This window comes from Miniopterus schreibersii (genome assembly GCF_964146895.1).
Source record: "Miniopterus schreibersii genome assembly, chromosome: 4".
NCBI lineage: Eukaryota > Metazoa > Chordata > Mammalia > Chiroptera > Miniopteridae > Miniopterus > Miniopterus schreibersii.
In genome coordinates this window covers 9,299,301-9,324,734 of record NC_138105.1, presented here as the reverse complement: position 1 = coordinate 9,324,734, position 25,434 = coordinate 9,299,301, and the positions used below count along the sequence as shown (strand labels likewise).

Sequence of the window (25,434 nt, the reverse complement as noted above, 5' to 3'; positions counted from 1 at the left end):
CCGTCCCAAGGTCAAAGGTGTCCCGGCGCAGAGGCGGACTGCCCAGCCAAAGGACACCCACCCCCCTGCCCGCGCGGCCCCCACGCCCGTCCCGCTCCCCGGGGTGCGGCGCCCCCTCTGGGTCCCGCGCGGCCGCAGCCCCGGCCCCCCCTCGCCCCCCCCCCGGCCACCAGGCCGCGCCCCACGCAGGCGCGCTGCAGCCGGGGGCGGGGACCGGGCGGGGACCGGGCGGGGCGCGGCGGGCGGGCCGGGGCCGGGGCGTTTCCGTTGCCTGGAGCTGGCCCGGAGCCGCGGTCCCCAGCCCTCCGCCCGCATCCGCGTCCTGCCCCGCGCCGCCCGCACTCGGCAGCTCCCGGAGGCTCTGGCTCCCGGTCCCTCTGTCTGGTGAGTGCGCGCCGGGCCCGGGCAGGGTCCCCCTGGAGGGGGCGAAGGGTGCGCGGAGGCCGGCGGGGAGCGGTCCCCGCCGCCGGGAGGGGGTCCGCCCCGGGAACCAGCGCTGTCCCTTGTTTTGCAGGCCCGCGTCCCGTCTCCGGACCCGAGCAGTCGCCATGGCACAGGTAAGGCCGTGCGCCCCGCGCGGCGCCCCCTTGGTCCCCTTGGCCAGCGGCGTCAAGGGAGTTCCAGAATTCGTCTGAAAGCCAAAAAAGTTCAGGCGTGAGGCGGCTGAGCCGGGGGCCCCGCGCCCGGCCCCGCGCCCCGTGGCCGCCCCGCCCGCCCCGGCCCCGCTCCAGCCCCGCGCGCGGCCCGCTGACGTGGCCGGCGGTGCGCTCCGCCCGCGGCGAGGGGCGCGGGGAAGGGGCCCTCCCCAGACCCAGACGGTCGCTAAAATTAGAACCAGAGCAGGAACAGCCCGGCGCGGTCATGTGAGGCGAATGCCTTTTTTTTTTTTTTTTTTCCTCACTTCCTTCGTTTTTCCCTCCGAGTTTCCTGCATTTCAATACCCTGGGTGGGCGTCGGCCATTCCCTGCAGCGCTTCTCGCGCAGCTCTTCCCGGTTGCTCAACCCGGTTTTACTAAAGGGAACTGCTCGTCGTAGGCCCTGATTTATTTTTATTTTTTTTCCCCAATGCAAAGCATTAAACCCAAGAGCTGCTTTTCTTAAGTAAGGAACTCGCGGAACGGGTTCTGGGTTGACTTTGCCGTGGGACTGGTTCGGAACCGGGCGGCCCGAGCACAGCGTTGGCTTTCTCATGTCCTTAACATGTATCAGAAAATGCAGGGGAGGACGTGGTGTGGTGGGCAGGGCAGCCTTCAAACGGGGACCGGGCCCTACGGTCTTTGGTGGTAAAGCGCCGCCGCCCGAGGGCGCCGCCCAGCGCGGACCTCGCAGACCTGGCGCGTCTACGGGGCTCGGCGGCCTCCCGATCGCTTTTCTAAACAAGTGTTTTAACTACTCAAACAGCGCCCTTTCTCATTTAGAGCTCTTCCTTTCTTATCAGATTGACTTGTCAAAAGTGGATTAGGTATCGCAGTCCTTTCCAAGAGAAAGTGGGAAGGTTAAGATGAGTTGGTAACTATTAAATTTATACAGTGCTCCATTCTTACTTCCTCTTTGGCACTTAAGAAATATCACAGTAGAACCAATTCTCTTGTTACTGCAAGTGGAAACTTTGGTTTAGGTTCTTCCCCATGTAAAGGATACTTTTATGCGGGATTAACTTCCCTGAGAATTACTTTTCCTGTCTTGATGTGCCTGTGAGATGATTCATACGTGGTGAGTGAGCGATCGAGCTGCGCAGAATGATTCTTTTGATCACTTGGCCGTTTCTTAATCTCTCTTGTACGTGTACCCAGCGATGTCTGAAGTTTTTCAATCAATTCCTTTTAATTATGTAGACACTTGACCCAGGCGAGCATCAGGGAGCACGCTTTTCCGGTGTGGATATTAATGCCTTCAAAGAATGGAGATAGTGTAAGGGCCCTTATAAATGCACGGCATGGGAGAATGGTGGTTTGTATTATAATATTACGTATGTGATTTCTATCACAGTATAACACCAGGACTGTTTTCAGTCAAAGCCACAGTTTGTCATAAAAGTATCTCATAAAAGTACAGCTGCTACTAAAGATACAGTGTTGAATTTGCACTGGCTTTGTTATTAGTTAACCTTCGGAAGCCATTCAAGTAAAACATTTTGTTAAAATGTTTAATATCATGATGGACTTTCGTTGTCTATGCTTCCATTGTGGAATTGCACTTTTATTGTCTAAAATTTCCTTTGGACTCCAGTGCACTTGGAGGGAAGCGTCAGTGTTTGGTTTCCAACGGTTTCCATGGTTTCCTTTTGTTGGCCTGTGGGTATGGGAACCAGAGACCTCACTCTCTGGCGTCTGTAGACTCATGGGATCGGATGCCTGAGTCTTTGAGGTGCACATGTCAGCAATTTAAAGTGTTACTATTAAAAAAATCAATGTCTCTTATTTATTGGAAAATTAAAACGTAGCCTTCCACAGCAGTTCTTCATGTTTATGAACTATCTTCCATACCAGTGGTCTTCTCTTCTTATTTAGCATTGGGACCTCCTGACTTGCTCCCGTGAGTTTTACATCTCACCACTGGTTAGCTAGGGCCGGCTTTTTTCATAGCTAGTCTAACTTATTTAAGTACTTAGAAGTACATTATGTCTCCTGGTTTGGAAAAATCAAGATTTGGCTGTATTTCATAGATGAATGATTTTCATTCAGTTTAAGGCTTTTATCTCTGTAATTTTCTTTAGGGTTATGAAACTCTAAAATACTATATCGGGGCCGACTGAACTTAGCTTCCTTTATAAAAGGTTGTTTATAAAGAGTAAGTATATTCAAGGATAGCAGGCATATCATAAAGGCAAAATCAGGCTACATCATATTTCACTAGAAACATCAGAGTTATCTCCCTGATAGGAAGGTTGGATTAGAAAAATGTGCGGTTGGTTCGAAATCCCTGCGCTGGGATAACTTCTGAAGGCCCAGTGCAGGCGAGGGGGTCCACGTGAGTGAGTGAGGTTGGGGCGAGGCTCGTTCTAGAGGAGCTGCCTGTGTCTGGGTGCACCTTTTCAGGCCATTCACCTGAGGTCGTATCTCTCTGTAGCAAAGGATTCCCTCTTGGATCTCAGGTCGGGGTTATCACTGACCCGTGGCCTGTGCTGGTTCTGGTTAGTCTCACTCAGGTCCCAGGTCCTTTGACTGGGCCTTTGTTTTGGATGCTTAGAAAGAACTGGATCCAAAAGGGCGTGGCCGCTTTGTGGTGTCGCTGAGGAGTTCCTTGGCATTCGGCCCCTTCATTCCCTTATCAATCATCTCATGCCCCCTGGGAGACTTGCATGGGTGGCTGGCCAGTCAGAAGCGGCAGTCGGTGGATTTCTTCTTTGAGTGACTTAGAAGTTTGACATGGTAGAAATATAACAATATTTTTGTATCATAGATCCATTTCTGAAATAAATTCTATTCCTATAATCTGTATACCATTATAAAACTTCACATACACATCAGTTGATTTAAAAAAAAAAATTAAAAAATCAGTGCTTTCAAGACCTTTCTTTGCTTCAAGTGTTTTTTGGACCCAGCCTTTCTGTGCCATTAAATTCTGTGTATAGAAAAGCAACCCTTCATGTGCTTTTTGGTTTAATTTTACCCACTTTATTTTGGCATACCTGGTCTTTGAAGGCAAAGAACTTTTTCATTTAGAGCAAACAAACCAGCTAAAAAAGCCAACAAAATGGTAGAGCTAGAGGACTGGATAATTTTGAAGGTGAGAGTTAAAAGAGTGAATTACATGTTTTGGCCAGGTATTGTCTGAGGACAGGTATAATTTCCCTGGAGAGGCAGGGACAGGGTGACTGCGGGTGAGCTGAGGATGGCTGAGGGGCAGTAACCTGGCACAGTTGGCATTCACCTGGGGGAGGGGGAGTGACTCCGGGCTAGAGGGAACCACAGGAAGGCGGGGAAGCCCTGGGTCTGAGTCACATGAAGCCACACTGCCCAGCGTGGCCGTTTTGTGGGGGCGGGACGGGGTTTGGGCAGGACGTCCCGCTAGGGCTCTGCCTTCTGACTCACATCTGTGATTCACGTCTGGTCCCCTGGGGCTTTGTTAGTGCGGACGGTGACTCTGGTCCTAAGGAATGTAGTTTCCCATTAAAAAAAATTTTTTTTTATTAAAATATATCTTTATTGATTTCAGAGAGAGGAAAGGAGGGGGTGAGAGAGAGAAACATCAATGATGAGAGAGTCATCGATCGGCTGCCTGGCCCGCAACCCGGGCATGGCCCTGACCGGGAATCGAACCCCAATCTCCTGGGATCCTAGGTCGACGCTCAACCGCTGAGCCACGCCCGGCCGGGCTGTAGTTTCCCATTTCTAGAAAGCTCTCAGAAATGCAGCCAGCAGTTATTCCTTCTTCATGTTAGTGGCTGAGATTCTGAGGACACTTTTCCATCTTTCACCCCGTTTCCCTCTTTTCAGGGGTCACAGTCCTCTTCTTTTTAAGGCAGATCTCTGTTGTCTCCTCTCGCTCGCCTCGCTCCTGCTTTTAACTTCTCTGTAACATCTCCATAGCCTATAAACTGGGTAAAGTGTTTTTTAATTTTTTTACTGATTTTAGAGGGGGGGAGACAGGGAGAGAAACGACGATTTGTTCTCCTGCTCAGTCCTGAATCATTGGTTGCTGCCTGTATGTGCCCTGACTGGGGATCCAACCTGCACCCCTGACTTACCAGGACGATGCTCTAACCACTGAGCGACCCGGCCGGGGCCGAAGTGTGATTTTTAAAGACATGTTTTAATAAACCATTGTTTTGTAAAATGGGGATTCTCAGAGATGTTCTGCCCTCAGTTCACTGCTGTGTCCTTCAGTCCGGCTGTGACGGCCTCCAGGACCCAGTTACCCACCCCGGGGGCCCTTTGTCCGACCCCTTCCTTGACTTCCTCTGGTGCTGGACGCTCCCCTCCTTCCTTCCCCCCCGGAACACTGGCTCCTCCGGTGTCCATGCCTTCGCCCTCTTGGGTTTCCTTTTTGTCTCTGGGAGGCCCTGTGGTTAAGACCATCAAGGTTGAGACCCCACAGTCCCGGTTTAGCTACTTGCTTGCTGGTCACTTGGGGGATTCGCCAAACATTCCCAGCCAGTGAGTTTCTTCCCCGGTAAGAGGGGGTTTCGCTGAGATGACCCGTGTGACTCTGAGCGTGGTGCCTGTGTCATCGGCAGGTGTTGGCTGGCACCTGACTGCAGGTGACAGTCCCTTCTCCTCTGGCTCTTGTTTCCGTCCCACCTTTTCTTGTTTCTGTCCTTGGTGACGGGCTCCTCCCCCAGCTCCAGCTCCAGCTCCCACCTACGTGCCATACCTCACAGGCCTGCTCTGGAAAAAGGCAAAACCCGCCGTCCTGGTCCCCCTGCAAACAAGGGACCGTCCTCGATGCTGCCTTCCGCCCAGCCCTGTCCGTCTGTCCCCTTCTCCCTCAGCTGCTGCTGACCTAAGGGTCTCTCATCTTCTCGTGCTGGTAGTTCTTAAACAGTCTTCCTGTGTTGTGCACGGTCCATTTTACGGTCCCCGCCACTGCCCTGGTGATGGCCCTGCGGAGTGGACACCGCTCTTCCTGGCTCAGTGTCCCCGAGGGCTTGGCTGAGCACAGGCCAAAGCCAGCATTTCTTTGCAGGGCTTCCCAGCCCCTCTGCGCCCCCAGTGACCTCTGGTTGCTGAAATACTTACCCCTCACCAGATGGTTGCTTTCTTCCATGTTTTGTGCTGCTGAGATACCCCCCCACACTTCGCTGCTTTCCTGAACCTGCCCGGCAACATTACAGGCAACTGTCAGGACCTTTTTAGGAAGTTTTTCCGATGTCTCCCACTCTTCCGAACTCAGCCCCTCCCCGTGTGCTCACAGGGCCCGGAGAACCCTCTGTGTGGGGCCCACCGCACCCCCCTTCCCCACACGGCCGTCACCCTCTTTCGGCTGTGCGGATCACGACCTTTCCCTCCTGGTGAGTGCAGTTCCTGGCACGGCCAGGCATTCAAAAGGGGGCGGCTGCACTGTGGCCTGAGAGACGGGACTGTCCCACCTCCTGCCAGTTCTTCTCCAACCTCACCAGTCTACCTCCCAAGCTCTTGCTCCTTTTAGCTTTGTTGAACCATCTGAAATCGCCAGTATTCTGCCGTCCAGCTTTGCGTGGCTCAGCTGCGGAGCCGCGGGAGATCTGTCTGCGCCTCTGTGCTGTTCCGAGTGGGTGGCAGTGCAGACGAGCCCCACCCTGCTGCGTTTCCCAGGGGCGGATGAAGAGCTTTGACTTAGTGTCATGACTTCCCCAGTGAGATAAGGGGGAACAAGGCTCCCCCTCCCCTTTCCTTGTTGGCCACACCCTTTTCTTTAGCTCAGGGAGCTGCTCCCAGTCGACCCCCGGGCTGGGCCAACACCCCTTCCCTCTTGGAGTGTGTGCCTTTGGCCTCAGGATTGCAACCCCCAAGTTTTCCTGGAGAGTCTCTCATGGTGACTTGTTCAGAGGAAGGAAGAATTGTCCTTCTTTCCTCGAACAGAGGAGAGACTAAAGAAAAAGTTACTCTGACACTCCCTGAAGCGGTGAGGGGGACTGTGCTCAGGGCTGTTGCAGCAGGAGAGAGACCAGGCTCAGGCCTGGGCACAGCAGACCCTGGGGCTGTGCGGCCGGTGAGCAGGGTGGGTCAGTGGGTGGAAACTTGCTGAGAGGCCACATCAGGGTGGGGGGCTCCTGCTGAGCGCATCCCACAGGCTCACCCCTCAGAGGCGGGGGGCGGGGAATGAGGGTTCTCCCTCAGCCGACTCAGCAGGACTCCTGCTGCAGCTGAGGACTGGGGACTGACCTCACCTCGCCACAGGAGGGCTCGGAGCAGCCACGAAAAGGTCCTTTTTCAGGAGGCGTAATTCAGTGTCATGATAGAGAGAGGCCCACTGGGCTGACCTTCGGAGGCGCTGTGTCCTGTGGCAGTTCTTTCCCGTGGGGCATGCGTGCACGCCCTTTCCCTCTCTCTCTCTCTCTCTCTCTCTCTCTCATCTTTTTTTTTGTTTGGTTGGTGGTAGGATATGGTTGGCAAATGCAGCAGTTGGGGGCCAGGGTGGGAGAGGATTTTTTCCTCATAGGTGACTGTACTTCCGTGGGTTCCTAGTCAGACAGGTATGATGCAAACCTGGCGGGCGTGCTCCTCTCCCCTCCCCTCTCCCCTCCCCTCCCCTCTCCCTCCCTCCCCCTCCCCTCCCCCTCCCCTCCCCTCCCCTCTCCCCTCCCTCCCCCTCCCCTCTCCCCTCCCTCCCCTCCCCTCCCTCCCCCTCCCCTCCCCCTCCCCTCCCCTCCCCTCTCCCCTCCCTCCCCCCTCCCTCCCTCCCCCTCCCCTCCCTCCCCCCTCCCTCCCTCCCCCTCCCCTCCCTTCCCCCTCCCCTCCCGCCCCTCCCCCTCCCTCCCTCCCCTCTTCCCCTCCCCTCCCCCTCCCCTCCCCTCCCCCTCCCCTCCCCTCCCCTCCCCTCTCCCCTCCCTCCCCCTCCCCTCCCTCCCCCTCCCCTCCCCTCCCCCTCCCCTCCCTTCCCCCTCCCCTCCCGCCCCTCCCCCTCCCTCCCTCCCCTCTTCCCCTCCCCTCCCTCCCTCCCCTCTTCCCCTCCCCTCCCCCTCCGAGCTGTCTCTCCATTTCAGATGGAACCTTAACAGGAGTTTCGAGGGACTTTGAAAACGTTTATTGGTAAAAGTGAATGCTGGGAGCCTCCCTTTGTCGTAAGATAAATGTATGACTCAGTGTTAGTAAAGCTTTCTTATGCCAAAGATCTAATGATATGATAAGCTTGAGAACTCATGGACATGGTAAGTACTGTAGATATGATTAAAGGATGGGTAGCAGGAACCTTATGAAGAGTCTCTTCCAATGTACCTTTGTGAAGTTCTAAATTCAGAGATTACCGTCTTCTGGCACGTGAATCTCCAAATGTCTTTTCAGGCGTTGCCAGGGTATCCTAAATCCCTAATAAGTAAACAGAAATAGGGCTGGATGCAGAGTGGTGTGATGAGAGCACGGCTTAGAGCTGAGCGCCCGGGCAGGCCTCAAGCTTGAATTCGGGCTCAGTGTGCGCCTGGATCCAGGGGGCGAGAGACTTCCTGGGAAGGAGGCCCGAGGGGAAGTGAGAGGAAGTGAGTCCAGGGGTGTAGGGGCTGCATCTCAGGGCCACGCCCAAGGGAAGAGCCCTGGGAGCCCACCTCCCACTGAGGTCCTGCAGGTCCTGCAGGCGGTCGTCCCCCCCCCCCCCCGTTGATCGAACACTGAATTGGTCCTGCTGATCCGCACTGTCAGTGGCCCCTTTCAAACAGGGTGACACAGCTTGTCCAGTGGTGAACTCACTTACGGACGGGAGGTGATAGACCGGTGGTTACTGTTTATGTATTTGCTCTGCTGTGTTTGTTAGTCACGCTGTGAGTAATGTCCCTTTTCCCCCTCAGGTTCTCCGAGGCACTGTGACCGACTTCCCCGGCTTTGACGAGCGGGCTGATGCTGAAACTCTTCGGAAGGCCATGAAGGGCCTGGGTAATGCAGCCTCCTTTGTGTTCTAAAAAAAAAATGGGACAGTTGTTTTTCCAAACAGAAAGTCATTGATTCACAGTAAGATTAATTTTAGAATATTTTAATCTGTAGAGAAAGAGAAAGGTACATTGAGATAAAATAATATGGCTGGCCACCCACGGTGTTCAGTGTCTGGAACTGAGCAGCCGCGGGTTTGGCAGCCGTCAGCTTTACCTGTGGCAGGTGACAGGCTAGAGAAGTGGGCTTTCCTGAGAGCCAGCCCTCTGCAGCTCCTCACTGTCTGTGCCCAGGCCATACCCACGTCATACCTCTTACATCATGTGCCCATCTCCTCTGTCCCAGCCTCCTTTCCAGCCACCTAGAAACCTCTGTTCCTGAAGACCTCCGCATGTCCTGTTCCCTGACCCCAGGCCCCTGCACCAGGTGTCCTGACCCCAGGCCCCTGCACCGGGTGTTCCTGACCCCAGGCCCCTGCACCGGGTGTCCTGACCCCATGCCCCCTGCACCAGATGTCCTGACCCCAGGCCCCTGCACCGGGTGTTCCTGACCCCAGGCCCCTGCACCGGGTGTCCTGACCCCATGCCCCCTGCACCAGATGTCCTGACCCCAGGCCCCTGCACCAGGTGTTTCCCATCAGAGCCCGTGTGTGGGACCCACCTTTCCCAGATGTGGCTGCCCCTCCTGGGAGGGTTCCCAGTGGAGCAGGGTCAGCGGTGGGCTTCTGGCCTGGTGAGGCCTCCCTGGTATCCCAGCCCATCCTGTCCCACTCCTCCCACACCCCGGCCTCTGAGCAGCCATGCTCTGTTATCTGCTATTCGCCAAAGTCCCGTGTTTTCCTCCCGCTGAGCTTTTCTCTCATTCTAATAAAAGCCTGTCCTTCCTCACTGTCCTTAAGACTGTTTGGGTGCCACCTTCTCTGTGAAGCTTTCCCCAAACCCCCTTCCACCTCCTGTCACCAGAGAACCTCCTCTGAACCCACTTAACATGGACCTCCCCTGGGCACCTAGGCCCTTGTCACATTCTGCCGTTTGTGTGTTTCTGTATTTTTTTTTACCCTAATTGTCTGTCACTTGAAACCAGGGCCTACATCTTTGTTCTCTCTCAGTCTCCTGTGAAGCCCAACGCTTTGTGCCTTTTGAATGGCCATTGTTTGAGCAAATGTCTGCTGCGAGGAAACCTGCTGCACTAAGGTTTTAAAAAGTGGAGTGTTTTCCCACCTGCTTGCCAGAGCAGCAGGAAAGGGGTAGAATCTATTGGCAGTAGAACAGGGGATATGTTGTAAATTTTCTAGTTTAATCAGTTGCATAGTACGACATGTTTTATGAGGTAAGGAGCTGAGGGCACTGGTTACAGAGGTGGGGAGAGTGGGCGTGTGGGCCCAGATGTGAGTGGCGAACCTCCACCGCAGGCACCGACGAGGAGAGCATCCTGACCCTGCTGACGTCCCGGAGTAATGCTCAGCGCCAGGAAATTGTGGCCGCCTTCAAAACGCTGTTTGGCCGGGTAAGACCGCACCCCATCCCAGGGTAGACTGAGGGCAGCTGCCTGTTTTCAGATGAGTTTGAAATCTAATATCCTTTGGCAAACATCATGTATTCAATGGCTCTGACTTTCCTACCCCCCCCTGCCCCCCTTGCTTAAATAGCAGCGCTCGGTATACAGTGCTCACCCGCTTGTCCTCACGTGATTGCCTGTCCTTGAGTGAGGCGGCCGAGGGGCTGAGATGGACGGCCCACCGATTACTGCCCCTGTTCTGCGCCTCCCTCCAGGGTGGCTCCAGCGTCCGTTTCCTAGCTGTGGGCCCGGATCACAATGCATTTTGTTGTGACACAGTCTTGGTTCCTTTTGGAATGGTACTTTTTCTCTTTTTAAAGAATAGTTTATTGATTTTTGAAAAGAGAGGAAGAGAGAGGAGGGGGAGAGAGTCAGATCGAGCCCACAACCCGGGCATGTGCCCTGACTGGGAGTCGAACCAGCAACCTTTCTGTGCACAGGACGGTGCCTGAGCCACAGCAGCCAGGAGAGTGGTATTTTAATAGATGAGTTTTTAATTCACTGATTTCAGTGCTCTTATTTGATTAACAATTCAAACTAAAAGTTAAATTTGTTACAAAATGAATGAGTGCCTACGTGGAAAACTTAGATGTCATTTTATTATTCTGAAAATTTTCATTCATCCTTTGGTTCAGAAACAGACGCAGAGCAAAACAAAGCAGATACTTGAAACCCAGCTTCTCGTCGGGGGGCTCAGACTGGAGGGGACGGGACTGTGCTCTCCTCTCACAGTCCTGGGCACCGGTCCCCAGGGTGCTGCGGCCCCCGCAGGCCGAGCACAGAGTGAGCATTCCCCGTGACACTGAGAGAAAAGAAAAAATGTCCAGGGGGGATGGGCCAGATTTTATCCTATGTCAAATACATTTCTGATTTTTGGGGGCTGGGGGGGGATTTTTTTTAAGCTACATGTGTTTCTCAAAATTGTGTTTTTAAAATAGAATTTTTAGTGTCCTTTTAAAGTATTCATTTTTTTTTTAAACTCGAAGTAGGAAAAACATCTCTTAAGAACAGCCACCGACCTTGACACGCAGTGACTTTGCTTTGTCTCACGGTTAGGTCAGCGCCAGGCACCTCACTCAGAGCGCTCCCGGTGCTCCCGCCCTTCTGTTAGGACAGTTCCTTAGAGCAGAGGCTGTCATTCATGTTTAAGAAGAACCTCCTTAGCCCAGCCACCGGTGACCCAGGAGATCCGGGTTCGATTCCCGGTCAGGGCACGTGCCCGGGTTGCGGGCTCGATCCCCCCAGTAGGGGGCGTGCAGGAGGCAGCCGGTCAATGACTCTCATCATTGATGTTTCTCTCTCTCTCCTTCTCCCTTCCTCTCTCTGAAATCAATAAAGATATATAAAAAAAGAAGACCCTCCTTAAAATCTGTGCCTGGCTAACACATTTGTATTCCCCGCGAGTCAGGACCTTCTGGACGACCTGAAGTCGGAGCTGACCGGGAAGTTTGAGAAGCTGATCGTGGCGCTGATGAAGCCCTCCTGGCTCTACGACGCCTACGAGCTGAAGCACGCTCTCAAGGTAAAGGCGGCCGGCGGCGGCTCGCGCTCCCCAGCAGTGCGGCTTTGTGTTGGTGATCGTGTCATCTTTTTTTATATTGAAAATATTTGAATTATTTCTGTGAGGGTTTCTTGGAAAACAAAACCGTGGGAGGCAATGAGGAGGAAAGGAGGGAGAAAATGACGAGGGTGCCATTGAATTCTTTTTGTATAGTTAAGGCAATTCTAGTGGCTATTTAAATTTTAAAATTGTTTACGGCCTTTTCTATCTTATTTTTATGCCTGTTTCCTCATTTTGAGATGTGTCTTATACGTGTTACAGGTTAGATATTTTATTGTTTAAAATAGAAAGTTGGCTGGTGGGGGAACAATAATATCATTAATTGTTATAGGTTAAAAAAATAAAGCTTCAGAGAACTTTCATGTCAAAGAGGTGCCCGTAGACCCTCTCCTGGAGGTAGCCGGTGAACTTGTTACGGTTTCATTGTAGCAGACACTGTGGCAGATCCCTCGCTGTTTCCCTGACTGGTGCTGGGAATGTGGCATAAACCTGACCCACCGAGACCTGCGTTTGGGCTTGTGGGACAGGAAACTGTTCGCTCCTAAGCGGTTTAGAGTTTGAAGAGGAAAGAAAACAGATCAAACAACGAAGAGATAGCACAGCTCAGGGGCTCTTTGTGGAGGGAGGAGGGATGTCAGGTTGGGAGCCTTCCTCGGCTACGCTCCTCATTGTCCCACGTGGTTCTTTGGGAACCAACACAATCTGAGGTCACTGGGGCCGAGGTGTCTTTGTGAGCTGCTTCTGAAGGTTGGCAGCAGCTGAAATTCTGCCAGAGCATAGACCTAGGTCCCCCGAGTGCCTGGTTTTTGGTAAAGAAACAGAAGTAAGAAGAGAAGAAATGCTGAAATATACTATCTTTTAAAATTAAGCTCGGCTGTATCATTGCTTGTATCTTCTAATTTATCAGCGTCGATACGACTTTTATAATCAGAAAAAGGAAAACTGATTAAAATTATTTTTCAAAAGTCCAGAAAGCAGGTCCCAGTTCCCTTGACTGGTTCAGTTCCTACGACACTGGCCTTGCCACCCCCTCTGCTCAGGCCCTCCCTGGGCCTCGAGAGAACCGAGTTCGGGGCAGGGCTCCGTTCCAGATACACGTGGCTTAAGGATCACTGCTCCTCTGATAAGACCTGTAACCTCCCTGTTTGCACACTTACATACAATGAACGTTATTTTTCATTAGACAAAAAGGAATAGAATTGTCTCTGGAAAGAGAATTAATTTGAAGTTTCTTATTTCTGTAACTAATGGCACCCACATACACAGGAGTGACTGTTACATTGGATCCTCTTTATATGATTGTGCACTTCGGGTGATGACTGGTCTAGGAAAATCTCTTCCTTTTTAATCTTGTTGACATGTTTTTTTTCTATTAAAAATGAACCTCCACACAGGGAGCTGGGACGAATGAAAAAGTCCTCACGGAAATTATTGCGTCCAGGACCCCTAAAGAACTGACGGCCATAAAGAGTGTCTATGAAGAAGGTACTGGTTTCGAACTACATTTCTCGCTGTCTCCACTGTCCCTCCTTCATTTCTCTAGAGCGAATGCAGGTCCATGGTCACGGGACGCAGGCCATGGCGTGACTGCCGGGTGAATGGGTGATGCAGGTCCATGGTCACGGGAGGTGAGGCGTGACTGCCGGGTGAATGGGTGATGCAGGCCCATGGTCATGGGAGGCATGACTGCCAGGTGAATGGGTGATGCAGGCCCGTGGTCACGGGAGGCGTGACTGCCGGGTGAATGGGTGATGCAGGTCCGTGGTCACGGGAGGTGTGACTGCCGGGTGAATGGGTGATGCAGGTCCGTGGTCACGGGAGGTGTGACTGCCGGGTGAATGGGTGATGCAGGTCCATGGTCACGGGAGGCAGGCCATGGCGTGACTGCCAGGTGAATGGGTGATGCAGGTCCGTGGTCACGGGAGGCGTGACTGCCGGGTGAATGGGTGATGCAGGCCCGTGGTCATGGGAGGCAGGCCACGTGTGGTTGCCGGGTGAATGGGTGAGGGAATAAATGAGCGACAATTCAGGTAGCTTTACTCCTTGAGCAAGGGAAAGACCACCTTTTACCTTACCCATAACCGTTTTAGTTATTAGCGGGTAACTATTTTGGTGTTTATAAGGAGCTTCAGATGAAGATGGGGTTTCCTTTTAAATAGGATTTGCCGCTAGCGTATGGATATGCAGGCAGGTCCTCCTTCTATATTCACTTTAGGATGTAAGTGGTGTTTCTTTCCTATAAAAATTCAGTTTTATGTTAGCAAAGTAGAGAATTTTCTAAAGTGAGAAGAAACCGTGTCAGGTGAGAGTTGCTGAGAGTGTTGGAGGCGGTGCAGCCGTTTCGCAAACGGCAGTGTTCAGACGCTCTGCGTTTGGGCCTGTCTGTATGGTGTGCCTTACTTTAAAGTGAAAAAAATCTGTCTTCCAGTCTGAGGCATGTTCTGAGAAGGGAACCAGGAAAATTAAATAAAACGTAAAGGTAGCAGAGAGTTCTTTTCCCGTGAGATTTCCTGTAACAGACCCTTTCCCGCCTGGCGGAGGGCGACCAGACCATCTGGACTGTCCGCTGTCAACAGGCCTCTGCTCCCATGGCCTGAGCCAAGGAACACGGGTCCCTCTCTCGGCATTTGTTTGTTAATCTTAGAAATGCCATTGTAACCCAGCGAGTTGGAACAGTGTGGAATTTACAGCAACTAATTAGCTGCCTTTCCAAGTGCTGGTCTTTCTTTCCTGCTCTTTTGATAGCTGGGTAGGCCCCAGCCATGAGGCAGACGGAAGTGGTGCGTGCATCTCAGCTGCCTGGGGCCACCTCTGAGCCGTATTTGATGTCATAGTCAGGTGTCTCTTTCTGACACTGAGGAGTGAGCCTGTGTGCGGACAGTGACGGACAGGTGCCACGAGGGCATCGACTGCGTGTGATGCCCTGCTCAGCCACGCCGCCGGGCGGGGGCCCCGGGTCTGGCTGTGTGCGGGCTGCCACGAATGACAGAGAAGACACACCCAGCATGGGTCCCGTCCTCAGGGCGTTTGCAGTCCACCGAGGGGTGACTCGACTTAGGAAAACGGCAGTTAGAACAGGATAGTAGAATTCAAACTGAAGTCAAATATCAAAAGTATTTAATGCAGGAGTTCAGAGAAGAGAGGCCATCGTGGCTCTGGATGTTGGGAGAGTCTTCGAGGTGCAGGGCGCTGAGCAGGGTTCCGAGACCAGGTGGGCTGGGGCAGGGGAGGAATGAAGGCGTCTTGGTCACCCGCTGTCTGCAGAGTCACGGAGACCGGGCTGCCGTATTGAAGGAACAGAGCAGGACCGTGTGGAGGTAAACTGCGTAGGTGCGGGGAGTCCCTCAGAGCAGGATTCGCACAGCTGGGCTAGAGGTTTGGCCTTGATTCAGAGGCACGGCGGTTCCCGAGTGGGCGCCGAGTGTTGAGGGGTCGGGGCGGAGGGAGGTCTGCGTCAGGAGGCTGGCCAGGTGGCCGTGTGTGCGGGTGGGGGGCGGTAAGCGAGGCAGTTGTGACCCATCTCGGTGGGTGGCAGGTTCGAGGGACTAACTCAGACGGGGGAATCGTCTGTGAAAGGATTTGATGGTTTTGATGGTTCATTGTAGATAGGTGCTGGAGTAGAGGAAGGAATGAAAGATTCCTTTAAGGTTCTGTATTTGGGTCACTGATTGAAATAAACATATAACCCTCTTTGGACCTTTTCAAATAGAAGTTTCAGGCTTTTAAACTTTGTCTGCTTTCACATAATGCTGAAATATTTAAGCGCCTTGGATCGGACCTCCTCCCTCCAGTGGGGGCTTCCGGGAGCTAGTGAGAGGGCCGTGGCTCCTGTGGCTCCGGTGGCTCCGGTGGCCCCCCTCCCCGCCCACGGCCTCTCGTTGAACAGCCGCAGGCTATGGTGGGAAGGGGCACATTGGAAACTCACTGCTGTCCTCAGTCAGCTTTATTTGCTTCAGAGGAGAAGTATCGTGTTAGCGGGAGGAACGGCTGTGCCCGAAGGAAGAAAACTCAGACTGTCAGAGCAGCGATTTTCAACTGTGTGCCGCAGGAATTTTTAAAACACGCAGCACCTGACTATTTAGTCGGGGGCCCTGACCTCTCTTCCCTTAGATGGTCAAATAAAAAAATGACGACAGCTGCCCTGACCGGCGTGGCTCCGTGGCTAGAGCGTCGGGCCGTGGACTGAAGGGTCTCGGGTTCGATTCGGTCAAGGGCACGTACTGCGGTTGCAGGCCCGGTCCCCGGCGCCGAGGCAACCGGTCAATGTGTCTCTCTCACGTCGATGTTTCTCTCCCTTCCACTCTCTCTGAAAAGCAATGGAAACAATATCCTCTGGTGAGGATTAAAATAATAAAAAAAGGTAACAGCCAACACGGGACTAGATGTTGGGAGTGTGCGTGAATCAAAATCATACCTTTTTTTTGGGTCAGATCGGCAAAAAATAAATGTTTTCTGGTGTGCCTCAGAATATTCATAATTAGTTTATGTTAGTTTGCGTGTGCGGAGAGATGAAAAGGGTTGCAGGCCGCTGGTTTAGAGGATGGCAGACTCTGGAGACGAACCACATGAACCGCCTGGAGGCAGGCAGGCCGAGCGGAGCACTCGGCCGACTGTTCGGCGGCCTCCGGGGCCGCGTGTCTGCCGACTCGGAGCCATGTCGGCCCAGCGCACTTCCGAGCGGCTGAGGCAGACTCAGGCTGGAACTGAGTGCTTCTGGGCAACCCGTCTGTGTTCACACAGCCGCTGGCTCTGAGCCTCGGCCTCGACGGCGCTCAGGGCAGGGCAGAGAGCATTTAGCTGAGCAGATGCTGCTCCCTCTGAGTCTCTTCCGCTTGATTAAGGGGCAGGGATCTCCTTCCAGTTGAAAGAAGCTGTAAATGAGCCTGATGCTGTTCTGTTGCAGAGTATGGCTCGAGCCTGGAAGACGATGTGGTCGGGGACACCTCCGGGTTCTACCAGAGGATGCTGGTGGTTCTTCTCCAGGTACTGGGCGGACGCTGTTTACAGCTGATTAAAAAAATCTAGTAAAGCCAGGCTACTTAAAATGCCTTCAGTCACTCCTGGTGCTTGCTCGATTCTGCCTGTGTGTGGGGGGTGTGTGTGTGTGTGTGTCGGAAGATCTGACCGGAACTCGTAATAGCTAACTCATAGCTAACTCAGTTTTTTGGGTATCACTGTCCTCTTTTCGTCATAGAATCTAAAATTAAGAGGTTGGACAGGGCTGTGTGACCATGTGAAATATCGCAGGGCTGATATGATCTCAGTAAAAGGGCATTATTCCTAAGGAAAGAAAGCTTGGTGTGTCCGTTTCTCCTTCGCTCGGAGGTGCCCCTGTAATTCAGTAACGTGACATACTCTCTCTCGCAGGCTAATCGAGACCCGGACGCCGGGATTGATGAGGCGCAGGTTGAACAGGACGCTCAGGTGAGCGGGACCGAGTCCGTGAGGGCTGTGGCATGACATATAAATGAAGAGAGTCCGTGCTCATGACCAGTCTCAGTGGCATGTAGTTATGGCACCTATAGGGTCTTGCAGAGCACAAGGCCTATGTAGCGAGTGCATTCCTTTCATTCTGATGTGGCCGACAACATCTTTCATCCCAAAGCTGAAATGAAGTAAATTACAAATACTGAGTTCCACCTGGATTAGGCTGTTTTTCTGGGATTATGGAACATTCACCAAACGGAGAATTTGACAAAAACAAAACAACCTCGAGGCTATGGATCCCGCCGCCGAGGAGGCAGTAGGTCTCTGGGCAGCGGAGGGTAAAGAAGAAAGAATTTTAGCGATAAACGATATTTAGTATACGGTGGGCCGCAGGTGACTGCAGGCGGGGGACGTCCCCCCCCCTTCGATGGAGTTCCGAGTGGGCTGTTTCGCTGGGTCGCTGCCTGGTTTTCAGGGACTCCCCAGGGAAACGTGGTGCTCCCGTGGTCAGACCCCACTGTCACCCCAGCGTGGTTTACCCCGTAATCAAACGTAGGAGATGAGTGTCAACAAAGTTGAAACACGAGGCTTGAGAGCAGGAAATTGGTAACAAGGGAATTACTCGGGTTCTTAGAACCGTAGACAGTAGTTCTGTCTCTGGTCTCGTGTTTCAGTTGATGAAATAAATACGCAATCAGGCTGTTCGCCCTGCGCCATTGAAGCAGGAGGAGCCGCGTCCGCTCCTCCCGTGGACTGTTTCCGTGGAACAGCCGCGGGATGTGTGCGCCGCCGACTTGGCTCAGAGCAGAGAGGAGCGTTGTTGTTCTGGGGGCGGGTTGATGTCGTCACGGCTGTGGGATGCCGTCCTCTCTCTCTTCCCCTGGAGGACAGTCTCTGTGTCCTTGGTTAGCTTCTCTCTGTCCCTTCCTCTGCCTGAGCAGGGTTATTAAGTGCAGACGGGAAGCAAGGTGACTGTGCTGTGTGAGGCTGCGGATCTTCACCTCGCTTCCAGGGGTTTCCCTCCTCGGAGCCTCGCTGTCTGCGGGGCTCAGACTCCTCACCTGGGGTCCGCCCTCCGCTGCAGGTTCCCACGGGTCTGGGTGGGCCTGGCATCCTGCATTTGTCACAAGCCCTTGGGTGATGTCCATGCAGGTCCTAGAACCACACTGTGAGTCCTGAGGCCGTACAGGTGGCACTTACCTGTCATGCAGAGGGTGTGACCATCCAGAACCCTGTACATCTTAATCTGCCTCAGGAAGTGTCCCCTGAACAGAATAGCATCCGGACCTTCCCTCCCCGCTCAGTGCGTGGGAGCAGCAGGACGGGCGACCCTGCCATTCATCTGATAACTGACAGCAGCGATCCTTCCAGCTTTATAGAAAGGAACCCCCATTTGTTTCTTGAGGTGAGCGCAGTGGACTGTTTCACTCTCGGGAGTTTAACATTTCTTCTTGGAGAGGAAGCCGGGAGCTGAAGGGCCCTTTCATAAGCTTGTGACATTTTTTCCCTGCTGATACCAGCCCTGAGGCATTCCTGCTACTTCAGGGCTTGATAAGCCTCAGTGAGTCCTCCCCCGGGAATCACATGTGCTGAGAGAGCCCACTTCACTTTTTACTGTGTGACGTGTCACCTGAGCTCACCTCCTCCCCTGCCACAGCCTGGCCTGTGCCCTCCCTGGGGCGAAGCTGGCCTCGGGGAGGGGGAGGCGGGAGGCGGAGGGAACCTGCCTGCCTCTGTTCAGTGTGTGCATTATGCAAGCGGTAGAGTCTCCACTGCCGACCCTGTAGAAACACTCTTCCTACTCTGCAGGTGAGGACACTGAGGCTCAAGGAGACGTTGAGTGCCTCATCTAAGACCCATAGACGGGGGACCAGGCCTCTTTTGACTTGGAGGCCTGTGACCTTTGCACTGAACCAGAGGTTATCAGACTGTGCTTGGGCTCAACGCAAAGCCCCCCCACCATGATGAGGGAGGGTAGGGTCCTTCATCCAGACAGCTCCTCGGATACGGGAGCTGCTGGGAGCAGAGAGGGCCCTCCCGGGACGGGACCGGACGGGATAAGACGAGACGAGACGAGACGAGACGAGACGAGACGAGACGAGACTGCTCAGGGTGTTTGCTTCCACGAAGGTCCTGTCAACATTATTGCGTGTGATTCCTGAGCAGTGGCTTTCGGATCGATATTGATCCCAAACACAGTTCCAAGAAAATCAGGAGGCAGTGGTTAAAATAGCCATTTCAGCAGTTATTCCATACGATTGTGGTATACATCCAGCTTCTCTGCTCTCCCTGCTCGGGAAAAGTCTTAGGGTGCGGGCCAGTGGGTGAGAAGGGAGTCTCTCCGGGACCAGCGATGGTGTACAGGACACCCCCGGGGTGACTGTGTGCGCCTTCTCTATATGTAGACAACGCAAATTCACAGCGATGGTATTTGTGGCAGTGGTCACTTCACTGCTGTATTTCTGTGTTTGGGAGGCGTCTGTAGCTGTGACGTGCTGGCTCCATGGGGACTCTCCAGCTGTGAAGCGCATGGTCACGTGACCGGGGTTGATAGTCTTTATTTTTATCATTAAGATAATTTCAGAATCGAGTGTAAAGATGACTCATTCGTTTCATTCTCTGGAAATAAAAATGGATCAATGCTGCTACAGCCTGTCTTCTTGAACACAGCGGGACCACGGCGCTTGGTCACTGCCTGTCCGTTTGGTTTCCGCTGTGGGGAAGGGGCGGCTCCCAGTCAAAGTCTCAGCAAATTGCCTTTATCTTGGCCTAACAGGTGCAGTTACCTTGAAATGAGTAACTGAAAGGGCAGTGTAGGCATTTTAAAGATTGCTTCTCTGGGTTTTAAGAAATTACCCGCCTCTCAATGAGTGGACTCCAATTTAATAATGATGTTTGTACGTAATTTCATGTTTTCAGTAGTTTTATGGATACTAGAAAGTAAACATTCTTTCCATGGGTAAAAAGTACATGTGGAACTCAAACTGTCCGGCAAGTACATGTCGGTGCCTGCAAGAGAGGCCACCCCTGGGCTCTACCGGCAGCCTTTAAAAAATTCATTGTGGTCTTTCAGAAATGTGAGAGCGTTTTGTAGCTAGCTCTGCTTAAGTTTCGGCTGTGGAGGGAAAAACAGGAGGTGACTTTCTGAACACAGAGCAAGAAAACAGAAAAGCAGATGGCTCAGCTCCTGGTTCATTCCCTCCCAGCCTGTGAGTACCCGGGTGCTCAAAACTCTCTGCCAACCCCACCAGTGCCCCGGAAAGACCGAAGTCACGGCAGACGCGGGCGCCGTTTCCCTGGCGCCTGGGCTGTGCGTTAAGCTTTGACAGAGGGCAGTTCAGTGGCCGACTCCTCAGTAGCTCCAGACACAGCTCCACCGGGTTTCGGAGTAGGAAACGTGAGAGTCAAAAAGTATCAGATGATGAATCAGGTGAATTCATATTCAGGGAGTGGCCCAGGGGTTGAGCATCGATCTACGAACCAGGAGGTCACGGTTTGATCGCAGTTAGGGCACATGCCCGGGCTGCGGGCTCGATCCCAGGTGGGGGCGTGAATGAAGCAGCTGATCAATGACTCTCTCTCATCATTGGTGTTTCTATCTCTCTCCCTCTCCCTTCCTCTGAAATCAATAAAAACATATTTATAAACATATATATATATTCAGGGAGTAAAACCCAGGTGCAATTAAGGACCTGGAAACGAGAGGAAGGAACGGTTTATTCACCAAGGTTGAAATCTTCACAGACGCTGTTTCAGGCTGGAGAGCTTAAATGGGGGACAGACGAAGAGAAGTTCATCACCATCTTGGGAACTCGAAGTGTGTCTCATTTGCGAAGGGGTGAGTGAAAAAAAAACGTGATACAGATACTTCATTTAATTTTGGAACTGCAGAGGCCAGCACACCTGCTGCGTAACAGGCACTTCCAGAATGGGTTCGCTTTCGTATTTCTTCTTTTTGGTGACCTTGAGGAATCTCATAATTCTCTTTGCTGCTGTTGTAGCTTTTTCAAAACTAGAGACCCTCTGTCCACCCGTCGCTCTCAGAGGGAGAGGTGGGCTCTAGATTGTCACTCTGAGTCACAAGTCACTGAGCTGTGGCTCCCTACAAGCATTTCTTCTAACAGTGGTAACCAAGACCTCGTCTCTGAAGTTCATCAGTACTTGTGGTATCAGGCGGGAATGAGTTCAGTGGCAGGTGACAGAAAACCCTATTAATAGTGGCTTTAAAAACTGGGCTTTCTGTAGTAGGATTCCTTGGCTAATTTGGCAAGACCTGGGCCCTTTCTGTTTTTCTGCTCCACTGTCCTTAGCGTTTTGGTTTACTTTCTTATGCTCGGTACCTCATTGTCACACGATGGCTGCTGTTGCTCCAACCATATCAACCATTTTCACAGCAGGAAGAAAAGAAAGGTGTAAGCTAATTATATCTATGACTTTTAGTAAGGAAAGAGAAATATTCCTTAGAATCCCTTCCAGGAGATTTATCTCTAGGTCCCATTGGTAATAACTGGTAAGGAAGGGCTTGGAAATCAGGGAACAAAGCATTTTTAATCAGTTTTTTAGGGCTTGGCACATTGAGGCTCTGGACAAAGTAAGGCCTCTGTCAGGAAGGAAAAGGAGGAGATTTGTGTTTGGAAGGACAATACCTGGTTAGAGTAAATATCTTCTCTCTGGGAAGAGTGATCCTTATGTAATTAAATCATTTTTCTGTTCTCCAGTGTTTGACAAATACATGACTATATCAGGATTTCAAATCGAGGAAACCATTGACCGAGAGACTTCTGGTAACTTGGAGCAACTGCTCCTTGCTGTCGGTAGGTAATTGTACAACGTATATGACATTTATGGTATTAAGAGCTTAAGTAGCTTATTCAGTTCAAGCTGTGTCTGAAAATAACTACCTGTTTCTTTATAAGAAGAAGAACTTGTGATATTTGGGTGACACAAACTCCTAAATTTCCAACTTAATGTGTCTTTTGATGTTGGAAATATATGATTATCTGGTGAGTTCATCTAATGCTATGGAAATGCAAAGAGAATTGTTTAAAGATCACTTTGAAGCTCCGTTAAACGTATTACTGTTTCATCATGAACCCAAAATGTGGGCATTATCTCAGGCCTGAAAGGGTTATTTCTGATGCCTGTGGAACATTAATTTTCTTTTCAGCACCGTCCTCACAGCTCTGAGGCAGGCTGAGAAACTGGCATCTGACTTAGGAAAAGTATCTTTGATATATTGGGAGATGCGACGATGGCTGTTTTCAGATGAAATAATTTGGAATTTTATTTTAGCTACATGTTCAGAATAATCTGGAAAAATTGGAGAACCGAGTTGGTGCAGTTTATTGTAGTATCGTACACTCTCCAAATCCAGGGAAGGTCTAGTGGGTGAGTGCCCAGTGGCCCCAGCTTTCGTAAGGTTTGGAGTGGACGTGTCTGCTGTCTGTTCCGAGGATTTGGTGTTGTGCTCCTGTTTTTGTGCCCCCTGTCTGTCTTCTGGAGGAGAAGCTAAGACCCGCATGAACCAGCCTAACCGCAGCCTTTCATTTCAGTCCGTGGTTAACGGATTTAATAGAAAACTCTTAGACATCTCTTTGTGATTAGAACACATAAAAATGATAGCATTTGCAGTCACTGGTGGCTGTTTTTTTTTTAAAGCATTGGAAAAGAGAGTTACCCCCCTTCCCAACACCCTTTCTCCATCGAAGGATTATTTTCGTATCGTAAGGAATTTTCATGCCATAGTTCCTGAAGCTCAGCAGACTGAGGTCCTAGCAGCCCTCACAGGAGATGGAATTGACAGGTCCCTGTTCAGGGAAGGTGTCCTTGCTGCATCAGTTTACCTGGGTGTTTCTACTGAAATGGGTGTCTCGTGCCGCTCTGTGTGCAGCGTGGATGGTACAGAATGCAGAGGGAATACTTAGGTCACGGTTACAGGGGACAGTCCAGGGGCTGTCGCAGGCCAGGAGTAGTCAGTCACCTGTGTTACTGGCTTGACTATCTTGGAATGAGACTTCCAGGGTGTTTGTATAATTCCTCGGGGATGAAGAAGGTTGTGACATAACAACCAAAGCTACCAAAACTGCTAGAGAAGAAGGCGCTCCAGGACAGCGTGGCCTCGGAGACCGCGCCCTGCCGGCCCTGCAGCCCTGCCGCGCACAGCTGGGGACCCGAGGGAGGCTCCGGCCGTGTCTGTGAAACACTCGCGGCGAGGGGATGCGCTCGGCTCACGGCGAGCCGGTCTTTAGCCTCGTGTAGAAGTAGACCCATAAGCCTGAGGCAGTCTGTGATTTTTAATTACTTAGTCCTTTCATATCAGAATGGCCTCTGACGTGTTTTACTTACTTTCCCAGTGAAATGCATTCGAAGTATCCCGGCCTACCTTGCGGAAACCCTCTACTACGCCATGAAGGCAAGTGCCCACCTCGGGTCTCTTACCTAATCCGTGTATCTCTCTAGTTACTATCTTTCTCCAAGTGCAATGATGTTTTAGATGGTGGACTGTGGGATGTCTTTCCCTCCTAAAACAAGTCCACTGTGGACTTGTTTTACTTTATCGATTCACCCAGCTCGGGAGCGCGATGCTGATGGGTGTCTGTAAACACGTGCCCGTCTGTCCTTTTTCGCAGGGCGCTGGGACCGACGACCATACCCTCATCAGAGTCATCGTCTCCAGGAGCGAGGTCGACCTGCTCAACATTAGGAAGGAGTTCAGGAAGAACTTTGCCACCTCTCTCTATTCCATGGTTAAGGTAACGGAACCTTTCTCTATGTTCCGTTCAGAAACCCCCAGCAGCCCACCGTGCCGCAGGCAAGATGTGGCTGCAGGCCGGGCGGACCAGTCCTGGGGTTAAGTTTAAAACCAGCGGAACGCGGAGAGCTGTGCGGGAAAGCCAGGCACTCGGTGTCCTGGAGTCCGACGGTGGTTCCCAGGTGGAAGATCGCCTCCTGGTGAGGCCCGGGCTCCCAGTGAGCCTAGAAGCCTGTTTATTTAGTAGCGGCGACCGGTGACTCAGCGGCCCCGGCCCTGGCTCATGACAACTGTGTGTTTGTTCTTTCTCTCCGTATCATTCCTCCCGTCTTTCAGGCCCGGCTTCCTTTTCTTGATTACCTGTTATCACCTTGTCTCCGGTTCATAGTTCAGGAAAGAACCGACCAGGTCATAGCAGGAGCTTAGGGATCACTACAGTTTTTGTCTTTGTAACAGCATGGGACACGGTGGCTTATAATTAAATTTGGCTTAAGGCCTTTTGGCTTTTTTCTCTCTCTTCTCTCTCTCCCTCTCCCTCTCCCCCTTTCCCTCTTCCTCCCCCCCTTTCTCCCTCTCCCGGCTCCCCCACCACCTCTCCTATTCGACGGAGGGGAGCTCGGGCTGGGTGCAAAACAGCATCTCAGCCGAGCCAGCTTTTGACATCCTGTGTGCGGTGTGGCGAACGTGCTCGCGTAACTTGAAGCGTCAGCTCGTCACACACATCTGTGTGCGAGCCAAGCAGAGGCTGCCCTTTCGTTGTGGAGGCGAAGCCGTGGCAGCCGGGCAGTCCCTGCCTCGCCCTCAGCAGACGTGTCTGTGTGGTACAGACCTAGAGTCTGCCCAGAAAGCTGCTGGATTTGAGCGCGGCCGTGAGAACGCCCCTGTTCCCTGTGGCCCGAGAGGGGAGCCACGCTTCTCCCTCTTAGATAGACCTGGAAGTTAGACAGCAGTTATCTCGGCAGGAAAGCCCGCAGAGCGTTCCTGCGGTGACAGTCCCAGAGAGATCACCCACTTGGGAGAAAAGTCACATCAATAAAATGTCTTGCCAGCTATTTCTCACTTTTTGTTTCCTGTGGCTTCTGTGAGTCATGGAGGTAACAGAGAACTTTCCGGTTTCAGGGCGATACATCCGGGGACTATAAGAAAGCCCTCCTGCTGCTCTGTGGAGGCGAAGATGACTGAAGTACCCCCAGATGAAGGACCCCCGTCCCCTGCCCACCACCGCCGCCGCCTTCCTCAGCACCGCTCACTGCACGGTGCCGGCCGGAGCCGACACCCCGCCTCACCCCCTGGATGCCGGAGGCCGGCTCGGCTCGTGGGAGCAGGTCGCCGGCCTCTTTCCGCTCTTCCCCTCCCGTCTGTCTCTCTGACTGTTGTAGTCCCCAAGTCCACCTATGTTAGTTACTGAGACTAAAGTCTGCGTCACTATGTTCTTTGCCTTAAGAGGTCCGACCGCTCTTAGCCGTTTCAGCGCTTGCCTGATGTACAGTGATAACCGTATTACCTAAACTGGAAGCCTAGCCGTGAAGTTGTGAACACCCGGGGGCCTCATTAACCATGTAGGCCACTATGTTACCTGAGAAATTCTGGTGGCTGCCTTCAAAAGATTAACGAAAAATAAACTTTTCCTTCCCCTA

The 25,434-nt window shown here is 52.4% G+C and overlaps 1 protein-coding gene across 1 annotated transcript; it reads left to right on the top strand.

Annotated features, from left to right (window-relative positions):
* The first annotated feature begins 231 nt into the window (after window positions 1-231).
* ANXA5 (annexin A5) lies at window positions 232-25,434 on the top strand. Its single transcript, XM_081135976.1, has 13 exons — window positions 232-384; window positions 515-557; window positions 8,423-8,507; window positions 9,913-10,007; window positions 11,467-11,580; window positions 13,014-13,104; window positions 16,523-16,602; window positions 16,987-17,043; window positions 20,791-20,884; window positions 21,765-21,860; window positions 23,400-23,458; window positions 23,676-23,798; window positions 24,917-25,434. Exons 2-13 carry the CDS (start codon window positions 549-551, stop codon window positions 24,977-24,979), a joined length of 966 nt encoding a protein of 321 aa, XP_080992102.1. The 5' UTR covers window positions 232-384; window positions 515-548; the 3' UTR covers window positions 24,980-25,434.

What these genes read in the sequence shown, in the direction of transcription:
- ANXA5 (XM_081135976.1), top strand. An exon ending in GAAGGCCATGAAGGGCCTGG is followed by an intron (nt 8,508 to 9,912) that starts GTAATGCAGCCT and finishes CCTCCACCGCAG; the next exon opens with GCACCGACGAGGAGAGCATC. An exon ending in TCAAAACGCTGTTTGGCCGG is followed by an intron (nt 10,008 to 11,466) that starts GTAAGACCGCAC and finishes CCCGCGAGTCAG; the next exon opens with GACCTTCTGGACGACCTGAA.